This window comes from Scomber scombrus, chromosome 11, assembly GCF_963691925.1.
Source record: "Scomber scombrus chromosome 11, fScoSco1.1, whole genome shotgun sequence".
NCBI lineage: Eukaryota > Metazoa > Chordata > Actinopteri > Scombriformes > Scombridae > Scomber > Scomber scombrus.
Window position 1 is genome coordinate 24545546 of NC_084980.1, and position 24879 is coordinate 24570424.

Sequence of the window (24879 nt, forward strand, 5' to 3'; positions counted from 1 at the left end):
TCATTTAAATGAGGCACTATCATTTCCAAACATATGTGTAACACCTGTGGTAATAAACTGGAATAAAGCTGGCTTATAAAGGTCTAACACAGAATTGGGTGATAATTTATATAGACCATTTTGACCAGGGAGGGAACAATAGTTGCAGGGTCGACAGGAAGACAACAGGAATGTTAACGTTACTTTGCAAGGCAGCTGGAGTCATAAGATCACGTGATAATGAATCTTATCAAGTAATGCGCTTGTGTCCAAACCACCAGTGATTCGGACCAATCGGCATTGTGAATCCAGCTGCCTCACAACAAGATAAGATGCTGACATCCAATCAGCTACCAAGTATTTTTTGATATATCCTGCAGTTTCCTAACAATTTCCAAATATGAGTTCTCAGAATCTGGTGCGTGATATGAACCCTTTAAGCTTTTAAAACCTCCAGACACACACAGGTGTTTATTATAAAATCAAATATCACAATATTTTTGACCAAATACCTCGATATCGATATCACAACAATATTGTAGAGAAGACTATCGGTGCTTTCACAAAATATTTACACAATGAGATTTTTGATAAATAATCATCAGTAATGTGGATATAATGACTAAGTGGGTAAAAGGTAAATAATACAACAGCTAGAACAGTATGTTAAGTTCAGAAAATTACAATATTTTACTGTAATGCAGCCTTTAAAAGCAGGAAAAGACACTTCTGCAATATCACAATATTACGATATCCAAATTCTAAGACAATATCTATATAATATCTACTAGCTACTGATGTTAATATTATTATTGTAAATATAACTGTCTGCAATTATGTAAATATGCCATGAATCTCTAAAATGCTCAAAATGTTGTCAGTTTTCTTTTCAAAAGTAAATCATATTTCTGTATTAACACTTCTGCATGTGAGTTTTAGTTGTAACAGGTGCATTTAACACTGTGTGCTTGTACTATGTTATAATGTTATTTAAGATCTCCAAATGACACAACGTCATAATGAATGATCCGCAGCTCAAGACCTTTGTCATTCGTCTCAGATTTACTGAGTGCTTAACTTGCGTAATGACATATAATGTACAGATATCAGATTTTTAATGAGGCATTGTTCAATCAAGATCTTTTGTCTAAGGGGCTAAAATTGAACCGGTGGGAGTTTTTGTGTCGGTGTGTTGGCGAGAGTGAGGAAATAAGTGCCTCGACTCAAAGAACAGCCGGCCTGTCAGAATATATTATGCTATTATTCCTCTGCTGCCAGCTTCGGGGTAATTGCTCATCTTGTCCAGGTCCAAACGCCAACTATAGCTGCTCAACCAGAGTCCAGAAGCTACTTTGATTTAAACTTCTTCTGACTACTAAAACCTATAATATATTTAGTAGCAGGAGTCTAGCTTCATTCTGCTCCTTTTTTTTATTTAATTAGGCATTTTAATTAATATTAATGAATTAACAAGGTTAATGATCCACACAATGACATTATATCACTGATATGATGCGCAAAAGCGATAGAAAACCGATCGTTTTTTGTGCGCGCACGAAGTCACTCTACAGTGCGCGCTCTTGCTCGCTCGCTCCAGATTCCGGGAGATTGTGTCTCATTTGCGGACGTCAAGGAGCCGCTATCAATATGCGGGAGAGTTGGGTTGTCTGCTTTTATCCTCCCAGTAGCTTATGAAGGGAGGGGGCAGGTTGCGTTATGAAGCCTAGCCTACACCGAAGCCAAAAGCGAAGTTATATGGTTAACTAGCTGCTAGCACCTTCTAATGAAATCGAGCAAGTGATCAACATAGTTAACGTCACGTTACTTCAAGCACAGTCATTTTTGTAGCAGCGGCGGTGCGGTAGGGGAAACACTGCACAGTGCAAAAATTATACATCTCTGTCCTTTATACCTCATCTTAATGCATTTATATTGTATGTATTTTGTGATACATTTGTAGTAGCAGCATTATCAGTAGTTAATATTATTGCATTGAAATCCAATTAAGTTTCAGTAATATTTGTGGAAAGATAACCTGCATTGACATCAAGGCAGAAATGATCTTAACAAGTGATTTATTCTAACAAGAGATTATTAAAGAAAACCCTCAAATATACGAATGTACCAAACAGTTTGCGAACTCTTTTGGATTTATTCTCAGCATAGGTCCTCACAGGAATATTGAGTTCCCGCTAAGCTGTAAGAACATTTACTTCATCTTTGTGCACCAGCATACAAAATACTTGAGTTTCAAAGAAGAAAGCAGCTGCATTTTCTTCTTCATGCAGAATGTGACATTTATTTAGTTATTCATAATGTCAGCTTTACCGCTGACAAATAAGTTTAGTTTTTGTTCTTTTCTTTTTTTTATCACACAGCAAATTGAGTGCTTACCTCGTCCTTCGCATTATGCTCTTCTGTATCTGTGTGACGCTCTGTTGGGAGAAAGACAGTAAACGTGTTCAGAAGTGGTTTTGTGTTTTGTCAGAAAGAAAAAAGGAAAAAGACAAAAGAAGCTAGCGACAACTTTAAATGAACATGAATTAAAAATGAGAGCTGAGAGCCGACTCTCTAAATGTCAAGGACTTTTGTTATAAATCACAAATTCTGCTCTTCCTTTAATATATATGACTGATTTGAGTTTTTTTCAATGTTAATTTTATTTTCTAAACTCTGAAAGAACATATCTGCAGGTTTTTAAACAAGCCAAATTTGCTTTATCTATAATTTTACTAATTTTAGAAGCTATTTTGGAGCACTTTTACTTGTAGTGTAAATATTTTTCAATCAGATTGGACAATGAACTATTAACACTGACTGTGTTTATGCACACTGCACTAACAGGATGTCTGTTTATTCTCACACTGCTTTTAATGCTCCACTTGCAAGCTGTTTGAGAGCTGATGTTTTTGTAATCTAAAGTTAAATATATGTGATTTCCAGGTCATGTCCAATACTTCTTAATTGTGCAAAATAAATCACCATAAAATTACCTTGGAGTGTTGCTGGCGCTGGTTGAGTACTCAGCTGTGGCTTCACCGTCGGAGCGTTATCCAGCAACTTCTCCTCTTCCTCATCTCTGGCAGCATCCTCCGTTTCTTCCTCGCCATCATTTAACTCCTCCTCTTCCCCCTCCAGATCTCTCGGCCCAGGTCTCGACCGGGTCAAACCCATGTTGGGACCCTTGTCGTGGTCCACCACCTGCAGAGCGTCGGCTATGAGTCTGGAGAGCTGGTCCACATCCTGCTGGGACAGGTTGTCCACGTCTAAGTGCTGCCTGCCGACGTTCTTCAACACGTTCTGGATGAAGCGCTCTGAAGGAGAGATGGAGATAAGACGCATCAGCTATAATGAGTCAGACTGTTCTCAGCAGGAAAACAACAGCATTGATTGTTTGTTAAAAGGCTTAAAACAACCTCTGTTTACTAGAGATTAAAAGTTTGTCACCTTGGAAACTAAAAAGGTTCATTTAGTAGCTGTTCTTAAGCTTTTGATTGAATTGAATGAATGAGCTACAATTTACATAACAGCTGAGCAAACTGCATCCGCTGGTAGAAACTGTGTCATCTGTGTGGTGAAACTGATTTGTCAACTTCCTATATTTGGGTCAATGACGTTTCTTTGTGTGCATGTGGTTTAGTCAAATTCAAAAGGGTTAAATGTGAAAATAAACATATGAATAACTTTTTTTTGTGGACCCAGCATCAAAGATCTGCTTTTAATCCATTTTGAGAGAATATATTAGAGGATTATGACAAAAATGTCTAAGTGGTGTAACCATAAAAACGTTGTACCAAGTAATTCAACTTGCTTAAAAACACTAAATTCTCAATACTTGTATACATTTTGCACTTTCAGCAAGGCTTCATCTAACGTGGATCCTAATAAAACTAAACCAAACTAAACTCAACCACAAACTGCAGATAACCCCAAAAAACCCAGAGATGAATAAACATCTCCTGCAGATACGTGGAGGTTAAAGTCCAGTCAAGCATGACTGACTGTTAAACGGCTAAAAGATGAAAGATGACTAATACTGAGCCACTTGTGTTTCTGTGTGAGTGCTGCTTGATGACATCATGAGTACCACAGCGAGGCGTGCAGCTCGTACCGTCCACATACGTCAGCGGCTGCTTCACCGGAGACCCTTGAGTTCTTCCCATCTTTGGAAGTCTGGATTTTGACGTCTCCTTTTTTAACCCCGAGATTTCTATTCCGTTAATGTAGGAGGGCCTGAGGCGGGACAGGGGGGCCTGCTGCTGCTGCTGCTGCTGCTGCTGCTGCTGCTGCTGCTGCTGCTGCTGCTGCTGCTGCTGCTGCTGCTGCTGCTGCTCGTCAGGGTTCACCCCCCCTCCACCCCCAGCGTGCAGGGACAGACGCCCGGAGAGATACCGCCTCAGGGCGCCCAGGAGAAGGTCACCCTCATCCTGCATGTCGAGAAGCTGGTCGGCTGGAGGTCTCTGCTTCTGCGGAGGTTGGAAAGATGAAAGAGAGGAGGAGAAGCTGGAGGGAGATGCCTTCTCAGCCACAGTCTGAGCCTTGGAGCGATAGAAGTCTGCAGGGATGCCTGATTGGAAACGATCACTCTGAAAAACAGATATAATCAGATATTTAACTTTACAAAACACTGTGTCACATTTAAGAACCTAAATAAAGTAAATATAACTGAGTATTCTTCACATTATGTCGTCCTGATTTAGATTTTATGTCACATGTGATGCAGATTTGATGTTTTCTAAAGAGACACAACAACATATTTTATATCCACCATATAGATATAACAATACATCTGCTCCAGGAGAAATTGATGCGTAAGTATTTCAAGTTAAAATCTAAATTTGTCTGTAATACTAAGATGTTTTGAATGGCATCAAACTCAGCTGATGACTACTGAGCGCAATAATCTAAATACAAACAAATGGTAACTTAGGTAGTTGGGATCAATTGAGATATAAGCTCTAAATATTACATGAATGTGTGTTATATGTTGATTTTATTCACTTAATGAACTAATTTATGAACTATAATCCATTACAGTGACATTAAATAGGGATTTTTTAAGCATTAAAGATTCAAGACGTTTATTGGCGGTTCAGATAATGCAATGAAAGTCTTACTTTGCTGTTCTCCCAATAATAGATTAGAATTATTTTTTTATTTTTAAATACGAAGACGAATAACCTGAGTTATGGGTGTGTATGCTAGAGAATGGGGAGTGCAGTATCTAGTGTGTTGTATTGTATTAAATGTGTACTTCTTGGTTGTAAATACATTTTGTATAGTTGTTTATACATTATATGTGAGTTATTACATATGAGCGAATGTATGAGTAGTGAAAAATCAAAAAGATACACAAAACACTGAGATTGAATATTTTGGTAGTAAATAAATTTGTGATACTTTTATACATTTGATACATTTGTACTTATACGTACTCCTTTTCAAAGTGTTATTCTTGTTTTGTTTATTTCCTTTAGCTGCTTTTATTCTCATGTTTTGAAATACAATAAATACATTCAAAAGGATATGTTTAAATTTCCTGCTACCATCCGATTTAATGTGAGTGTTTAAATGCAGGTGCCATTATCTACCTTTTATATTTAAAAAAAAAAAAGACTTTCATCCACAATTTGAACAAAATCATTATTGACGTGAAAATAAAAACCCATCAAAAATAAATAAATAAAAGTTACGAATCCATTTGTGCAATCATATTAACATATCCATCAGCCACCAACAAAAGCAAATTGTCACCGGCGGCTCCATTAACGCCCACCTGGGAGCACAGAGATGCTACGAGGCTGAGTAACGGTAAAATTATCATAACAATAGCAAAACATAAACGGTGAAGTTCCGCACAGAGTCGTCGTCATACTTCTTTATGATTTGTATATGAGAGGAGGAGGAGGAGGAGGAGGAGGAGGCCCCTTCTGGTACAGTATTTGTTCCTGCATCTCTCTCTCTTTGTGAGTGCGCTGCCTTGTATCTTTTATTCATCTACGTCACGCAGCTGATGTAGTTTTAGGACAAGGACCCTCCTGCTAGAACTGTATGTCATAAATCATTTCAAAGGGAAACTGAACAATACATCCAGAGCATCTGTGAGTCAAATAATAAGAAAGCTATCAAAACATATCATTTTTGTTCTTTAATTACTGTATTTATTTGAATAACCCCCCCTGGCTGCTGTTCATTTGTTTGCAATGTACATTTATAACTGCCTTTGTACTGTATTATTATTGTCAATAAAGTTTTATTGAAAAAAGGACCCTCCTGCTACTTTTCACTTTTCACCAAACACGTGAACATGGATAGGGAAAGAAGAAAAAAAGCCACGAGCCCCCCGAGCGACGCCTGCAGGCTCCACGCCGTCGCACTCTGTGATTCTTTGGTATATAACCCCAACACACACACACACACACACACACACACACACACACACACACACACACACACACACACCCTTTAGCAAGAGGAGAAAAAAAAAAGCCTCTGCCATTCATGCAAAAAAGCTCGCCTCCCCTCGCCCTGAGCGGTGGACGCAGCGGAGGAGGGAGAGAGAGGAGTGGTGGAGAGTTATTAATTAGAGCGGTGAACTCCTGAACTCTCTGCTGGTATTATTTCACTCATAACGGTCACGCTGGGAGAAGCCATCAGTTAGGACGGAGAGGCGAGAGCAGAGTGACAAGGAGGGATGACACCCGACTCCCTGCTGGGAAGAGGTACGTGTGTGTGTGTGTGTGTGTGTGTGTCTTTGTGTGGAGTTTGAGTGTGTGTGAGTGCACATGTATGTGTGTGTGTGTGTGTGTGTCTTTGTGTGGAGTTAGAGTGTGTGTTAGTGCACGTGTATGTGTGTGTGTGTGTGTGTATGTGTGTGTGTGTGTGTGTGTGTGTGTGTGTGTGTGTGTGTGTGTGTGTGTGTGTGTGTGTGTGTGTGTGTGTGTGTGCACTTTCTTTTTCTCTTTTCTCTTAATTGAAGCAGGTGGCTATGAATGGAGGGTGCAGACGTTGGGGTAAAAAAAGACAAATGCCCCACCTGCTCCCCCCCCGCCCCCCCTTTCTTTCAAATTTGAGGGAGCAACAAGAGCTCAAGTTCATCATTTACCGACATCTTGCAATACAAATGTTATAATAAATCAGATGTTCTGCTTTTTACCTGAAAGGTCAAATATGCAGAGCAGCTTCCAACAGTGTGGATAAAATGACAATGATTGTATTCATTAACGAGGTTTGTCAAGCTTGGGTGGTAAAATAAATGTATTTCTTACAGTGTCCAAAGTATTGAAATAAGCAAGAAATAGAAATAAAATAATGCATTATCATATTTTAAAAGAAAGCTCCGAACTTACCTCTTCAGTTTAGCTTTTAACGAGTCATTTTCACACTGATGCACTACTAAACTTCTTTTATTATTGTTCTTTTTTTATTTTTTACATTGCTCTATGCTCCTTTGAGGCACTTTTAATGTGAAGAAGCAGATCTGGAGGTTAAATGAAGTCAGAGGATCTGTGCGTGCATGTGTGTGTGTGTGTGTGTGTGTGTGTGTGTGTGTGTGTGTGTGTGTGTGTGTGTGTGTGTGTGTGTGTGTGTGTGTGTGTGTGTGTGCGTGCGTGCGTGCGTGTGAAGTTTAACCAACCAAACCAATTTATGTCAAACAAAGTTAAGCTATTAATTAATGTAATTACCAAACACTAAGCTTGATTTAATAATGAGAGCATGTCTATAATCATAACATTAGTCAAAGGTTAAGTCTCAGGGTAAAACAGAGTTCATCAGAAGGCGTGATTTGGAGGAACTGTCGTCGTCGTGGGCGACCGAGCGCCCACACTCAGACTCTGACACACTGAATCTCATTAAAGCTTCTTTTAAAACTCTTATTAAAACTTTTTTCTGCGTGAACATTTTTGGAAATGTTTGAGTCATTATTGTTTTAACACCTAATAATTGATCTTATTCTTTTTTATGATTATTTTATACATCATGTACTATTACTTCAGTGCCTCTGCCTTTACATCTGTGCTCCACTTTGCCTTATTTCTATCTGCCTTGTTTGGTTTTATTTAATTTTTGTAAAACACTTTGTAACATTCTCAAGAAAAGTCATATATAAATAAAGTTTATCATTATATTATTATTATCCTGAGCTGCATTATAAGCTGCAGGAACACTGTTACAGCGTTAAACAAACACTGATAAGTTATCATTGAAACCATCACATTTAGGGAGAGGGGCTCGGAGATCTATTATTTTTAGTTTGATTAGCAAATACATAACTGCCCTTTTATTAAAGCACAGCACAGAGTCTACACATAAAACAAGCTGCTGCCTTCAGACTGAATATATCAGCCATGAGGAGGATTAATTAGTCTAAATATCACCAGTGTCAAATCAGATTGATTTTGATTGTTTTATTAACCACATACTCCTACAGTGTAATTTAAAACTAAAAGATCCTTTCACATCTTAACTACTTGAGGTCAGAGAGGTTGGACTGGTGTGCAGTGCAGACCAAAAATGAAAAGTTAGAGCAAAAGTGGTTGTTGTAGTTTAGTTTAACTTTAAAAAACGACAAGACAAGACTCTGGACTTAAAATGAAACATGCTTCTTTAGCTTGATCGGCATTGTGGGAACTCATTTAGCTTTAATGTGACAGACGTTCATTTATATGTAAAAGTTTCTCACCCCAGGTTTAATTATTATTAGATTGTCATGTATGATTTATATTTGCAATGTCTTGGTAGTCATTTTATTTATTGCTTCTAAATTGATTGTGTAAAATACAAAAAAGTTATAAAAAATCTAAATGTAGGAAGGTAATACATCTAAGTAGGTAAGGTGTATGTTCTTAGATTCAATCCCATCACTCATTAAACTACAGGTGAGATGCACTTCAGCAAGGTGCTATAATATGAACTATTCAGACCAAAAAAAGCTGTTTAATAGTTGACAGCAGAAGACTGGTTGAGCTGATTGGATCCAATTTATGAATATAAGAAAATAATTAACAGATGTGCTTGAAAATAGGAGGAGCATGGCTTTATCAGGCATTTTTCAGCCATTAAGTTATACTGATTAGATATGTGAAATACACTGTAGACACGTGAAACTGTATTAACATGTATGTAAATTGTAAGCTCATAAAAAAACAGCACAGAGACTCAGATAAAGCAAACAGAGCAACCAGAGAATCCCTCACCTTGCCAGAGGTGCTCAGGCTGGCAGCAGACGAAGTCTTGGGAAGGAGGCCGAGGCGTTGGAGGTACGTCTGCAGGTTTCTACTGAGCTCCACCTCAACTGGCTTCACCCTCTGGTCCATCGGGTCCATCGCCTCGGCAACCGGCCTGTAAGACAGACAGAGAGAGGCAGAGACAGAAAAGGATGGAGAAAGCAAGGCAAATACAGTATATTAGAAGAAAGTGAAATTACAAAATTCCTCTTTTTAGACATTCTCAGTTTGTCATTTCACATCTGCAACATAATTTTAGGTGGAGGTTACATTACATTACATTTAACAGCCAAGACTGGATTAAAAGCAGCAACCTCTCTTTAAATAAACCACCTTCTCAAACAGCTGAGCTATGGAGGCTTTCTGAGCTACATCAGCTCTCACACAGAGAATAACTAGACAAGCAGATGAGAACACCTGAGAGTAAACAAAAAAACTGGGAAAAAACAAGAGCTACACAGAGCTACTGATTGGTAAAATAGACAAACCTGTCAGACTTGTAGATGGGTCCGCTCTGTGGCAGTCGGTAGGGAATCCTTCTCAGTTCGGATAATTCTTTAGACAGAACTTGCTGGGTGGTGTCGTCTTCCCAAGTCAGACCTACAAGACAGAAACACAGAAAACCTTTATAACCAGAACATAAAAGAATAACTAAATTATTGCTTTTTGGAGCTACATATGCATTAACCTTTACATACTTGTTCATATTCTGCACCCTCGCAGTAAGAATCCCCTCATAAAAAGTGTTTATACCACATTATGAACCACAGATGTGTTTAGAAAGCATCAATAGTCGATCAGACTGATCAATAAATGTGATTAATGTTTCAGAGAGCAGAGAGAGTGTATTTTTTAGGTTTTACAGCACTCATTTCTGGAGAAAAACCAGCTACTATCACACAATATCATGTCCTATTTTACCTAAGACATGAAAATATAACATAGCGATAATTATACGACTGCTCTGACTGATTAATACCTACTCTCTACACTGAGCTATCGCAGAGCCTAGCATATAACTCTTAAAGTTTCTAGGCGCTTTGCTCAAAACTGTAATTTGTTCGACTGAATGTGTGCCCTCATGTCTTGAAACACATTTTAAAACCCTCCATTAACTTTTCAAATGGTATTTTTCAGACAAGATTACATACACATTTTGTAAAAACTTTAACCTGCAATATGCTCTTTAAATGTATTTTATTGAAACTGAACTTAATGGAACTGTGAGGTTTATTGTATAACCACTCAAGCCAACAGTCTTCACTGCTACATCATAAAAAGAAATCCTCATAACTACTATCTTATTAAAACTATTAACTATTCATTTATCGAAAAGCCATGTCATATAGATGCGGCTCAAAAAAGCCTCAATGGACCAACATTTGTAGCACCTAAACAAAAGTAACACATTTTAAAATATTTCGATTTTTGTGCATTTTGGGCCACTATAGAATAAGTCATCAAATGTCACGGTTAAAGACATTTCTGGTGTTTTAACAGCTTTCAATTTGACCCGAACAGTATGTAAGGGTTAAGTTAAAAAATAAAAAATGCTCATAACTAGTATCTTATTATCTAACTATTCATTTAACTAAAACACATGTCAATAAATGTCAAATCTGATCCAGAACAGCCTCAATGGACCAAAATTTGTGGCACCAACATTATAAAATATTTTCATCTTTGTGCATTTTGGGCCCTTTTGGATAAAAAAATCTTTAAAATTTTAGAGTAAAAGACATTTGTGGTGTTTTTAAAGCTGTCAAAATTGGTCAAATTTGACCCGATCAGTGTGTAAGGGTTAAGAGAAACCTGAACTGTGATAAATTATACTGCAACACGGTACTCAAAGAGTTAGATGTATGAAAACAATCCAAGCTGACACGTAGCAAGTATCCTCTAGAAAGACGGATAAGAAATTGCTGAGCTCGCAGTAGGTTTTCTAAACTAATTAGGTCACTCATTAGCGGAGGAGACGAGGAAACAGAGCGCTGTCCTCTGAAGACTCTGGTGACCGAGTGTACCGAATGTTTCAGTGACGAAGCAGAGACCATTTCTGCTGCTCTCCTCCTCTTCCTCCTCCTGCCACAGTTCAGTTAGCACAGGCTCGACGAGCTAATTGGGAATTCATTCTACAGGCGTTCACCTGAAGCTGTGAAATCAGCACAGTTCATGAGACAGCGAGAGAAAGGAAGGTTAAAAAAGGTTAAAAGCCACAGTTTAGCTGTTTTATACCGCACGTCTGCACACTGTCACATTGTGAGTAATGAGAATGAAAGATCCAAATTGGACTGTGAATCGTGTACGAATCCAAATGGGGGGGGGGGGGGGGGGTCATTTTCTAGAATATGGTTTTAAAGTTAATATAATATTAGGATCTGGACTTTTTCAAAGAATCAAAGCAATAACAAAGAGTCTACTGGGAAAACTTTACCCCCAAACAACACATACATGAACCTGAAATCTTGGGGGAAAAGTCAACAATACCAAATGTTAAACATATACAGCAGATACTGGGATGATGGAGTGAGCCTATCAGTCTTAGTTGACTTATAAAATGGTATAAATATGATTGAATGTAGTCAGTCAGCTGGTAGCCAATCATAGTCACTGACGGCCAAGCATGAATAAAGCAGCTGATGTTTATTAAGTAAAAGAGGAACCTGAGGGCGTAATTGCTATATAACAATACTTTTGGCTTATCAAAAACTAATATTAGAGGAATACCCTGGTGACCTAATGGTTAAAGTTCATATCACATAACTGAAAAGGTCTCTCTCTCTTTTCCACACATCTCACTGGACTTACCCTCAAATAAAGCCAAAATGGCAAAAACTAAAATCTTAATCACAACATGGTGTATGGATGGAATATGTATGAAATGCTGAAAGGCTTGTAGTACAGGACAGACGTGTTTATAGAGTGACAGTGTTGCCATCAAGCCAAAAAAAATGCCCCAGTCAAAATAGATTTATGTTTTCAGGCTTAAATAATTAAACACGTACAAAGATGTTGCACTCAGTACTGTCAACTAAAGTTTAAAGTTTGGATCGATATGAGTTGTAGATCATTTTATTGGGGACATATGCACCTGAAAACAGGAACTCTGATTCAGACACTGAGTGAAAAAGAAGACCAACAGCTAAAAAGTATGTCCAGTCTCATCTCTTCTTTTTCTTGGTCAAATTGTACCTGCAAATATTATCATTATTTACATGAGATATGTAGAGAAACTTTTATCTCCATCTAATTATCTAAAATTAATGTAAAGCACTTTGATAATGTATCTCTGTCCATATTTGGCATCACAGCTGATTCTGTATCAGTGACTAAGCAAAAACATTTCTTTCTGATGAGTAGTTTGAGGAACTGTGTCTCTTTTATTGTGGGAAACATTTTTATCACCTTGTTTTCAAAAAATGTGTCAGCCAGACTCTCCTCTGCATTTACAGGACTTGGCAAGCGAAGAGTATCATCATCATCAGTGACAAAGCAAAAAAAACAACAACAACAACATCATCAACAAAAATCTCTTCTGCGTTTCAAGCACACAAAAGGACAAGCTTGATGAGCTAGTTGGGCATTCGCGTCTGTTTCTTATGCTTAACATGCATCCAAACACAGTTTTTTTTTGGCACCCGAACAGAGGAGCAGGCGCCAGCAGCAGATGGGGTAGCGGAACGAAATGTTACCGGAAATATGGCCGTGCCGCGCAAAGCACAACATGAGCCGAGGCATTTGGCAGATGAGCGATGATGTTCCTGAAAGATTCAAGTAATGCAGACTGCGGCTCCAGATGTGATGCGTCAAGATGCACGTCCAGCACGGAGGACGCAAAGCTTTAAAAAAAAAAAAAAAAAATGAGAACGGGGAAGCAGCGCAGTCTGAGTTTGTCCATCAAGGATGTCAAGTCAGAAGTAACAAAAGTCGACGGATATGTAGCTTAAAAAGCTATTAAAGGATTTGTTTTGAAGCTACAAAATCTGTAACTACTGACTATCCATTGTTGATGTCATTTAAAGTCTCCCTCCACTCAGAAATGTTCTTTTCTTCTTCTTCTTTGACACTGAAAAGGCTGTTTTCACGTTTATCTGCTGAAAGTGGAAAGTTGCTCATTGAAAGTTTCAGTGTTTGGCCTATGAGGAAGATTTGTGACATCACTACACAACTTTGGAGCCAATTTTGGTCCAATCCTCAACTTATACAAGTGTGTGATGTGGAAACTTGAAGCCTCCAGTTCACAAACACTGATAATTTACTTTACAGTGAAGCAGGAGACATCAAAACTTTAGAAATCAACAATATATATGGGTCAAGTTTTTTCATGTCCATTTGTTTTAGTCAAATTGAAAGTTGTTAAAATGTAAGCATGTAACTTTCTGAATATGGACTACTAAGCATCTTTTTATCTAATCTTTTATACAATACCAGAGCACCGTTTTGTACAATTAATCCTTTTTTTTTACTGGTCAATTGAATCAACTTTTGAGTGAAATTTTACATCCTGTATATTTGTGTAAATTCAATCTCCTGACATTTCTCTGGGCAATCCTGCAATTCTACTTTATGTATGTGTGATTTTACTGAGCTGCTGTAATAAGATTATTTCCCCTCATGTGGGATTAATTAAATTGATCTTATCTTATCTTATCTATATCTGAAATGAAAATATCAAACTCACCAGAAGTTGGGTTGTAAGATTTTCACACCATATGTGTTTGCTTAAAGTTTTGGAGAAGTCGTATCCAAATCCAGTGCTGCTTTTCCTCACATTTAAAACCTGTATATCTTCTTTTTTTAATTTAAGCTAAACATGAAGCCACAAATTGCTGCTCCACTAAAAACTGAGTTGATGTTCTGACTGTAACTGAATTGTAACACTGAACTGTATAATTAAGGCGCCTTCAGACTAGACGAGGCCAGACATTTCAATCCACCTCTTAACTTTACAACCTTCGCTGCAAAATGTCAGGACAACATCAGTCTACCTTCAAAACCAACGCCATCAAACTGAAGTCCTTCTGAAACTAATTTTCCAGTTACATAACATTAAATTCATTTGACTTCATCTAAAGCGACTCACAATTTGTTAACTTCAAACTTTATTGGAGCATAATCTAACGAACTGTACAAAGTAATATACCACTAATAAAACTTTTTAACACTGATAAAACTAAGTTTTGTCAGATATATTACAGATTTATATGAAGCAAATCAATAAATGTTCATATTTTATTGCATCAGTCTAATTTAGACACTTCTCAGGAGACTAAGCTACTTTTTGGTGCAGCAGTCTATAATATAAATGTTACATAATACGAATAATTTTAGTCCTGTAAGAATCTGCTGAGTGAGAAGAGCAGATTTACCCCGCGGAGCTCAGTTGGCAGCAGGAGTCACCACAACTGTCAACATCTCATTATGCCGTCGATATTCAACCAACAACCAAATCTGCACCTCTGCTTCAATCAGGAGCGAATCTAACAGGATCACTCGTCATTCTGCTCGTTTCTTAACATTTTCAGCCTTTCGGACAACCTTCTTTAGACCCTTGCAAAATGAATTACGAACCCAACTGCCCGGGAATCAGGCACAAGCCTCTCTTTAACAGCTGCACAGCATGTAGGGCCAGCTTTCGCTATCAAAGAGCCATAAAACAGAGCCTTTAATGGCAGCCACGGTGGCTGAGAAAACGGGCGCTAGCGGCGGGTGAACAGACGGTATCTGACACAACAGGTTAATAAACGCTGGAGCCCCTGCCAGGATATTCAGAGCGACTCTACGCTTCTCACAGACTAAAAAACCCAGACCACAGAAATGCAGGACAGAAAGCAGGCCAGTTGAAGTCGAAGGCTAAAAGAAGGCGCTTTGAGTGAGATGCTTCCACATCTGAATAGGAACAATGACTAAATGAAACTGTGGTGCAAAAAAAAGGCAGGAAGAAGACGCAGGGTTCATTTCAGGGTTGCAGCTGGCATTTTGTCCAGAAAGGAGCAAAGACAGCAAGCGAATGTCTTTTCCTAAATGTCCAAAAATACATGCAGACAACAGCGAGGAGGTCAGAGGTCATAGCCTTTGTGCCTCGAAAACTAATGGGGCAACAAAAAAACGATTTCTGGAGAAGCTTTTCAGTTGTTTCTTTCAGCTACAGAAGTTTTATTTTCCACCTTCTCTGCATTTTAATGACAACACTTAATTGCCATTTTCACTAACAGGCACACAATTGCAACTGTGGGCTGAAAGTCAGTTCAGTTATTGATTTATCAAGACAGAAGCACATCCACACTCACTGCATCATCAGTCTAAAAAGCAACAAACTGCAAGACAAAAGAGCAGATTAACGTTCTTGTCACACACTTACAAAATGTTTGTCAGAGTCTTCTAAAACTATCTCTATAGTGTGAGCTGTTCAAAAACAACTCATACGAGCAGCTGAAGTAAACATCTTTTCTTATACTTGATTATTGACGATGTGGCGAAACGCCTGAGACACAGAATGAATTTCCAAAATGACAGATTACTAAAGCTTTAAAGTGAATTCTTGACTTTGGTTTGACAAAGTTCCACTTATATACTAACCTGAACCCTGATCCTAAAACAAATGAATGAACAATCAACAACATCTGAGACTGACCAGCATCAACTTGGAAAGAGTCCAAATCATCGACTCAGATTCAGTGCTTCAGCTTGGATGTGCAACATTCTTTTTTTTTTTTTAAAGGTTTTCCATCAGATTTCCATCCCCCTTCATAAAAAGATAACTTTTTATTTTGGTTATTACATGACCACACTTCCATACTTAGGTGATATGATGAAAACTGAGCTTCATTCTCTGAAGAGGACCATTAAATGTTGTTAGAAGGCTCCAGAAAACGCTTTTAAATGGACTTTTTTAAACAAGTTTAAGGTTTTTTGATATTTCTGTCATGAAGAAATAGTTCCAATGATGATTAGTACTGAAAGCAATGCCTGCGGATTAGAAACCAGGATGTTGTTTTTGGCAGGAGACATCGATGTTGAGTTTTTTTTAAATATATATATATATTTTCTCCAATGCTTTTAACAAACATGGCTTTTTGTTGAACTGACCCCTTAGAGGGGGAAAAAAACAACAGTTGTAGTAAATCAATTATCAACCTGGAGGACGAAGCAGACATTCAATAATATTACAACACAACAGACTGCTGCTTTAAAGTCCCTCAAAGGTGGAACAGGGAGGTCAAGTAGGCTTTCGGCATTCGGAGCGCCGTGGCTGTTGGCTAATGGCGGCTCGGAGGTGGCTTTTCAAATGGCTTTACATCTGCAGGGCATTTAGTGTGTCATTAGAGTGGGAGGAAGGTCTGGTGCATACGTGTGTGTGTGTGTGTGTGTGTGTGTGTGTGTGTGTGTGTGTGTGTGTGTGTGTGTGTGTGTGTGTGTGTGTGTGTGTGTGTGTGGGCGGATGGAGGAGTGCAATTGCAACAGCAGCAACAGCTGTCTAAATAATGCACTGTAAAGCCATTAGAGAGAGAAATAGAGAGAGTGAGAGTGGGGGGCAACATGTATGTTGGACGATTCTGGTGCTTTATACATTGTGCAATTTTGGCCATGAATAACATTGCACCAACTTAACAGCTGGGATCTGCGAACATGGTGATATCCTTGAAAAGAAGTCGGACAGGGCGAAAAACTCTCCGACAGGCTGAGAATGAACCTCAAGATTTGCCAAACTTATTTTAGAGAGAAAACAACGTTGAACAGTAGAAATGCGTACATTAAAAAAAAACACATATCACAGTTTAAAGAAAGTCCTGGTACAAAATTAGTCATTCAGCCATGTGTAAGATAATACATGTGAGTATAGATTATGTGCAGCGTTGATATTACGCGTCTAAGCTTGTCACTCTCCACAAGGAAGCATCAAGCTCGATGACACGACCAATTGGACTAGTTGGAGTCCTCATGTTACAGATCAGTGATTTCACACCTGATAGAAATATAAATAAGACCTATGTTGTGATTAGAATACATGTTCATGTGTTTGTCTATAACGGGGAAAAAGAAAAAGAGAGAGAAAGAGAGAGAGAGAGAGCAAACTGTTATTTTTCCAACGGCAACTGGCAGGGCCAGAAATGCAGATGCTTCAGTGTCTTTAGAGTTTTGTCCTCCTTAATGGCTTCTGCAGACAGCCGGGGCCAAACAACTCATTTGCATAATTCATTTCACTTCAGAGCGCCTGACAAATGCCTCCAAAACTCGTTGCCTCTCTGTGAAATCGGAATATTTCTCCAGCTCTCCCGCCGAGTGCCGATTCGGCGAATTAAACCGGAGGAGCAGTTTCTCTTTTTTTTCTGTTGAGAGGAGGAAGGAAGGGAGGCTCAAAAGAAAGATGGGGGTGGAAAAAAAGACATGAGAGAGAACCATTTTGGATGTGTGAAAGCCTTATTTTAACTCCTCACTAAGCAAGTGTTGTACTTTCTTTATATCTTTCTCTTCAGCAGGTGCAGGCGTGACACTTTAAACTATAAAGAGCAACAGGCTTTTTTTTTTCCCCTTTTCTTTTCCTGTGTAGTTGAGGTCCTGATGTCATTCAAAGCAAATCTGCATGATGAAAGTGGATGAAATCGTCACAGCTGCCCAATGGGGTGTTAGGCAAGCCTCTGCCTCCCTCTAGTGGTAGAAAACAGTGACAGCAGCTTAATGCAACAGGAAGCAAACACTGATCATGAGTTCACCATTTAGACACAAATTAAGAGCAAGTTGCAGGTTGAAATTTTTACTGGATTTACAGTTTATGTATCACGGAAGTCATCCAGTAAATGATTAATGTCTGATTTTATTAGTTTAATGAGACATAAAGGCAGAAAAGTTATTATTCTTCTTAATCCTTGTTTTTTTGACACTTAGCAATATGAATAAACATCAACAACATCTTTACTGTCAACACTAACATCAAGATCGATTCTTATTTCTCAACTTCACAGCGCTCCCCGCTGTTACATCACTTGTGGTTTAACATTTTTTAGGTGCAGAAGTTATATTCTCTAATAAAAACAATCTCTCAACAAGTCACTTTAGTGTACATTTTAATGACAATCTAGTTCCTACATCATATTCCTATATGATTCCTACATGATTCACTGGTGTCTCTAACCTGCAACCTTTGCTGCTACAACACATTTTTAGCTACAAAAATGTTAGTATCCGTTCACATCATGTTCAGTTTTTAAGTTATAAGTGCAAACTGTTCATGTGTTTCAAAAGGGGAAATTCTCTTTTTGTTCTCTAACAGCTTTGAGTTTTTGATATGAATACAAAAGACAGGCTTTGTTCATTCTTAGAAATCACTTTATTTGTATGATACATTTTTTTTTCCAGACATCCAGTTGCTAGATCATTTGAAAAGACTTCTGTTCTTTTTTTCCCCATGTAAACATTGCCCTCACACACACACACACACACACACACACACACACACACACACACACACACACACACACACACACACACACACACACACACACACACACACACACACACACACACACACACAATAAATCAATTGATCATTCCTCCACTTATTGATTTAGAGAACAATTATTGGACTGTACAGCAATGACTCAGTATAAATGGCAAAAACAATTCAAAATAATATTTAATTGAAGCTAAAATTAAGCAAAGCTAATTTTACACCAACACGATATGTGACAATATCATGGCAACATGATTTGAATGTTTTTTCACTCTTTCTGTTTGTCTATTTTAAGATTTTTAAGTTTTTTTTTTCTTGATTGCACTGAAAATGCACAATTTAGATTTTTTTTTTAGATTTTTTAAATTTCGGTTTTATGCCCTTTGTAAACCTGTATGTGCTATTTCAATAAGGGTATTATCATTAGAAACATACAGTAAGAGTTGAGAGCAACATTTATTAAACATTTTTATGCTTTTGTTGATAATAAATATCTGTTAAGCAAGTCTGTTGTGCCTACTGACTGCAGTGGTGATTCAGCTAGTGCACATCCTTCCTTTGGTATTCCACTCAAGTTATTACATTTCTGTTTCAGAACAAGCACCAGATTGTAAGTATAATCATAATAGCCCCCATAGCTGAGACCAGCAACGAAAATTCAAACCTTATGGATGATTGATGGTTTGATTGACAGCTGATATCTGTGGTAAACACCAGATAGATTAGCAACAATGATAAAGACAATCAAATAAAAAAGGAGAGCCTAAACCATTGCCTTTTGATAAGATCCTGTCTACTTCAGTTTACAAATTGTAGCATTGTCTCCTCTAGAAAAATAAAGAGCGATTCCAGCGTAGAGAGGCTGAGTGAATATGGTTTGGACTTTGTGGAGGAGAGTCATGGTTTCAGAGACGTCGTAAAAGGACAGAATACCGGCCTTGTGATCCAGAAACACTCCGACTTTATAGGACTTAGGACTTGGGACAAGAGTTGAGATTTTGTTATGTCTGAATTCACTTTTATAAAGACAATAAAACGCCCAAGACTTGTCATTGTGTCCAAATGCACATTCATCAGAGGGCCCTCGTCTGCAAATATCCTTGTATGCCACAGCTATTGTGACGATCGCATCCCACTCCACCTCAAAGTAACAACGTCCAGTTAGACTCTCTCTACTCAGGACCTGATAATTATGAATGAATCTAGTTGAGTAAAGTGAGAAATCAAAGTTTTGCTCAGTTGTTACTTTACGTTTCTCTTCAGACAATATCATCCAGGGGTGTGCTGTGTTTGGATCCAGTGTGAGTTGACATGCATACTGTAAGAATTCCTCTCTGGTCCTCAGCTGCTGAGACAGTAAAGCGTCCACTTCAGTCACAGTCCTTAAAATCTTTGGCCATTTCTCACTCAGCACATCCTGTAGTTTATCTCTGATCTCTGACAGAGCTGCTGTCACATCCTCAAAGTATTGCAGAGGACGGGTTTTGGTGCTGGGTAACTCTATAGACTCACTGATTTGTGACAGTGAGTAGTAGTTGTGTAGAAACTGGGTGTGATCCTCTGTTTTTGAGAGCTTTTCCAGTTCAGTGTCTTTCCTCTTCAGCTCAGTGATCTCCTGCTGCAGCTTCTCCTGAAGCTCTTTGACTCGACTCACTTCAGTTTCCTGCTGGGATCTGATCTGCTGCTTCACATCAGAGCTTCTTTTCTGGAGGAGACGGATCAGCTCAGTGAAGATCTTCTCACTGTCCTCCACTGCTTTATCAGCAGAGCGACTGACGGCCTCCACCTCCTGATGAAGCAGCTTCATGACTTTCTTACAGTCATGGATTCTCTGCTGGGTTTTTTGTCGACTCCCCCCAAGCTCTCTCTGCCTCTCAGTCCTTTCTGCTGCAGCTGAGACTGTGTCATGACCTTTATGATCCTCCACAGAGCAGAGATAACAGATAATCTGCTGATCAGTACGGCAGAACGTCTTCATCACCTCATCATGACGAGAACAGATGTTCTCCTGGAGCTTCTTGGAGGGCTCAACCAACTTGTGTTTTTTAAAGGCAGGCAGTTCATAATGAGGTTGGAGGTGTTCCTGACAGTAAGATATCAGACATTGCAAACAGGTTTTGACAGCTTTCATCTTCCTCCCAGGGCAGACATCACAGGCCACATCTTCAGGTCCAGCTAAGCAGTGATCAGCAGCAGCAGCAGGAGCAGTTTGCAGTCCAGTCTTCTTCAGCTGCTCCATTAAATCTGCTAACATGGTGTTTTTACCCAGGGCCTCGGTGTGAAGGTCTGTCTGCACTGAGGGCAGCTGTAGATTTTCTTCTCGTCCTCTCCATCCCAAAAGTTTTTAATACAGCTCATACAGTAGCTGTGTCCACAGGGAATAGCCACCGGATCCTTAAGTAGATCCAGACAGATCGAACAGCAGAAGTTTTCATGGTCCATTTCTCTTTACTTCCAGCAAATGTCTTAAAGTTTCACCTCCTTAACAAAAAGAAACAAGTCTCTGCTTAGATTAAAACCAAAATGCTGTGGTTTTCCTTCGTGTTCGCTGTCTGATTAGCTCTGAATGACACTTATCAGCTCTTTTACATCACCATATGTTGGTGAAGGTGAGAGAACAAGGAAATACCTTGTGTGTGAGCGCAGGCGGAAGAGAATGCAGATATCAGGCTCAGACTCATTTCAGGAAGACGAGGGGCTTAAAGAGGCAGTGTGACTGAAGACTAAAGTTCAATTCCAAAGCCAAAAAAAGCCTGTAAGGTCTCAGTGATCTAACTGTAAAATCAACAAGTGTTTGAGTCTCTCTCACTGACCCGTTCTGCACATTTTTCTGTGAGAAAATGATTAAAAAAACATGGGGGAAATACCTGGGGGAGTCTGATAACATAAGAAAATATAAATTAATACAAATTTTAAAAAACTGAAAAAAGCAGGCAAGACACAATTACAATTACTTGCAAAAAGCAGAAGGCACAATGTCAAGTTTTTTATTTTACTATTGCTATTACACACATCGATTATGGGCCAGTCACAAGGCAAGCAGGTATTATTAAGGGAAATTTACTTCAAGTACACGTTAGGAACAGGCTTTTAGTTTGTCAACAGGAAGGAAGACCGAAATGGGCAAACCTCCAAAAGGTGAAATGCATGCAGAGAGGTCATAAACAGGCAGCAAAACCAAACAAGGGTAGCAGAAAACATGTATGACAGGATCAGGGAACCAAATGCTGATTTCAGGTCACAGACAGAAACAGGGTGTAGGATCAGATGAATGCAACGCAAAGGCACACAGCAACACTGACAAACTGTCAGGGGATGAATGACAGAGGACTGGGAGTAGATTAAGAACTGGGACTGATGAGGTAACGAGCAGTAGGTGCAGACCGTTGGGGTGTGAGAACAAGGCGGGAGAATCTGGTGACATCTAGTGGACAGGTGGGGTATAACAAAGCCAAGGGAAGGCAAGGACAGAGGCAGGAATCCTTACATAATATGATGACATGAAAACTGATAGAAGATATAATTCTGCAAGCTGGAAAATGACTTGAGTACTCTGGCACTGATCTAATCTGGCAAACTTCCTTTGTTGATTGTGAGTCAGAAGAGCTGCTTCCTCTCTTGGTTGATGACAATGAGAGTGATTGGGTGTGATTATATAATATACAGTATGGTATATACTATATGTACTGTGCTGTGGATACATGATAATATCGGCACGTCATCGGTATCGGCCGATTAATTCTTCAGAATTAAAAATCAGCATCAGACCTAAATGAATATTTTTGCTAATATCTCCTCCGACGCCTGGCTGTGCTTTCCACCGCAGAAGAGCTGCTTTGAACACATCTGATAAAAGTCTATACCACTTTGTTTGAAATAAAAACAAACCTTTTCTTCTTTTTCTTCTTGGTTTATAAAGGCAATTTGCCAGCATATTAAGTGTTTTATCGCCACCTTCTGCTTCGGAGTATGGACCAGAGATTAAATCCTACCCATATCATAATATCATCTGTGTAATGAACCCAAAGAAAACTCAGTGAAGTCTATTATTGCATGTATAATAGTCTTCTCAGACAGGTGGGAACAAATATGGGCATATATTGCTACTGGCAATTGGCTAAAATTAGTTAGAAAACATCCCCATTTTGGCAAAAAATCAAATATCATGCACCCTTATACTGTAAATATGTACATTTGTTGGGTATATGTGTACCAGACCAGTTGTAAACTCTGCAACTAATTTTGGCTAATTTCAAAAGTCCCGTTTTTCTTCCTCCAACTCAAAGCTTAATCACATTTTCGTTCCATAAAGTCGATCAAATGCACCTCTGCTTCTGGACAAATGGCTGCCCTGACTGCTCATCTCAGTCCTGATTCTCCTCCATTCACAAAAATGTGAAAATAACTCTAATTAAAGTCAAAACAGAAGAGTCACAAACTGAAAAACACACCTTTGCAGACTAGTGTGACTACTACAGGCTACTGTGGTGCCCCACTTTGCATTAGCACTGACTCATGACTCATTTCTTTAAAAAAAATTAAATTAAATTAAAACACGATACAAAAACGTTTAGCTCTCAACACACTCCAAATTATTGTTTGGAATAAATATACTAACTGTTTTTGAAGCTGCTTTGGGACAAAAATGTGTGCATGTAATGTTATTTTCTACAAGAACTGCATGTATACTATCTGCATTTGAACATAATTTGTAGGAGATACAGAGGCACAACAAAACATTCAGACACATTTCAGATTTAAGCCCATTTAATTGGAAACAGTGAGTCCAATAGAAGACAAAAAAGCCATGTCCCCATTTGGGGAAAAGCAGTTTGTTGGTTCAGTGGTTAGATTAGGCGAGTAGTGGTTATGTTTAAGGATAGTTTGGGTCTCCAGAAAATCAATGTAACTCTATGTAATGTCCCCAAAAGTTACCATGAGCTATGTGTGTGTGTGTGTGTGTGTGTGTGTGTGTGTGTGTGTGTGTGTGTGTGTGTGTGTGTGTGTGTGTGTGTGTGTGTGTGTGTGTGTGTGTGTGTGTGTGTGTGTGTGTGTGTGTGTGTACCTCTATTGGACAGCTTCTCCAGCAGCATCCTGAAGCGTTGCACCACAGACGGGGAAACATCGTAGGTGTAAACCTCCTTCACTGGAACAGAGTGACACTTCCCAAACATACCATCTGTCAACACACAAACACACAATTTAATTTAAATAGAGTCTAAATCACTTGTATGTTTATCGTATTGCATGAAGTCAAATATCATTAATGTTACAGGCTCAGTCTTTCCTTAAACTTGGGCTCTACAACATTATATAAAGAAAAGATAATGAAAATAATCATCAGTTGCAGCCTTGTAAATATTCTCACAAAATTACATTTATTTGAATAGAATCGTTGCAGTCAGTAAAGTAAAGAAGTAGTAAATCAGCTCAAAGTTGCTGCATCAAGTTATTTGGTGAAATATGAATTAGTACCATTAATCAATTGAAATTATGTTAACTCTGTTGATCTCTGAGAGGTTAGCAACTCTCCATTTTCATAGTCTCTCTCTTCTCTCATAAAATTTTAAGTGCAATGCAAAAGCCTTCAGGTGTGGTTACAAGTAGATGTTGTAACCAGGTACTAATCTTCCTGCAAGCTAAAATACTGAACATAAATCACTGATACAGATTTACTGTGCAGGAATGAATTTATTTGAATAAAGTTGGTCATTATTGGTGCAAAAAGCAAAAGCATTACAAGAGCAAGTCTAGATCTGCACCGGTAATTTAGGACAACTAAACACATTATTTAATCTGTTATTCTTAAGCAAAAGCAGCACTTTTAGTTAATATATAAGTGTAGGATTGAAGTGATGACCAACTCTCCAACTTCACACAGAGATAGATCCAACTCTCCTCTTTGGACTCTTTTATCCTCTCATTACTAAACATAGATCCCACGAGAGACAAGAGTATGACTTTTTCCACTCAGTCATACTTCCATCTAAAAAGTCACACAGTGGGAGGTGTGAATGTGAGCCAGCAGGAGGCCGTCGCAGTTTGACGAAAATGGAGCTGTGGGTGGAGGGAGCGTGTAGAAAAGACGAGCCAAAGGACGGATGTAAAGCGGAATATTTTGGAGCAGTGTTCGTCAGCACCTGTTGCACTGACACCATGTAGACTAATGTGGCAATTATAAAGGATCACTTTTTGGAAGTAAGCAGCAAATGGATTCAAATG

The 24879-nt window shown here is 38.6% G+C and overlaps 1 protein-coding gene across 1 annotated transcript in view; it reads right to left on the bottom strand.

Annotated features, from left to right (window-relative positions):
- The window catches only part of LOC133991020 (receptor-type tyrosine-protein phosphatase N2-like), a gene marked incomplete at its 5' end in the record, with an annotated part of 213070 nt that extends 189224 nt beyond the window's left edge, over window positions 1-23846 (bottom strand). The window contains 7 exons of the mRNA XM_062429469.1: window positions 2374-2414; window positions 2973-3293; window positions 4091-4244; window positions 4326-4565; window positions 9177-9321; window positions 9695-9806; window positions 23723-23846. Coding sequence (XP_062285453.1) covers window positions 2374-2414; window positions 2973-3293; window positions 4091-4244; window positions 4326-4565; window positions 9177-9321; window positions 9695-9806; window positions 23723-23846 — 1137 coding nt within the window. The remainder of the gene's footprint in view (window positions 1-2373; window positions 2415-2972; window positions 3294-4090; window positions 4245-4325; window positions 4566-9176; window positions 9322-9694; window positions 9807-23722) is intronic.
- Between the last annotated feature and the right edge of the window lie 1033 nt (window positions 23847-24879).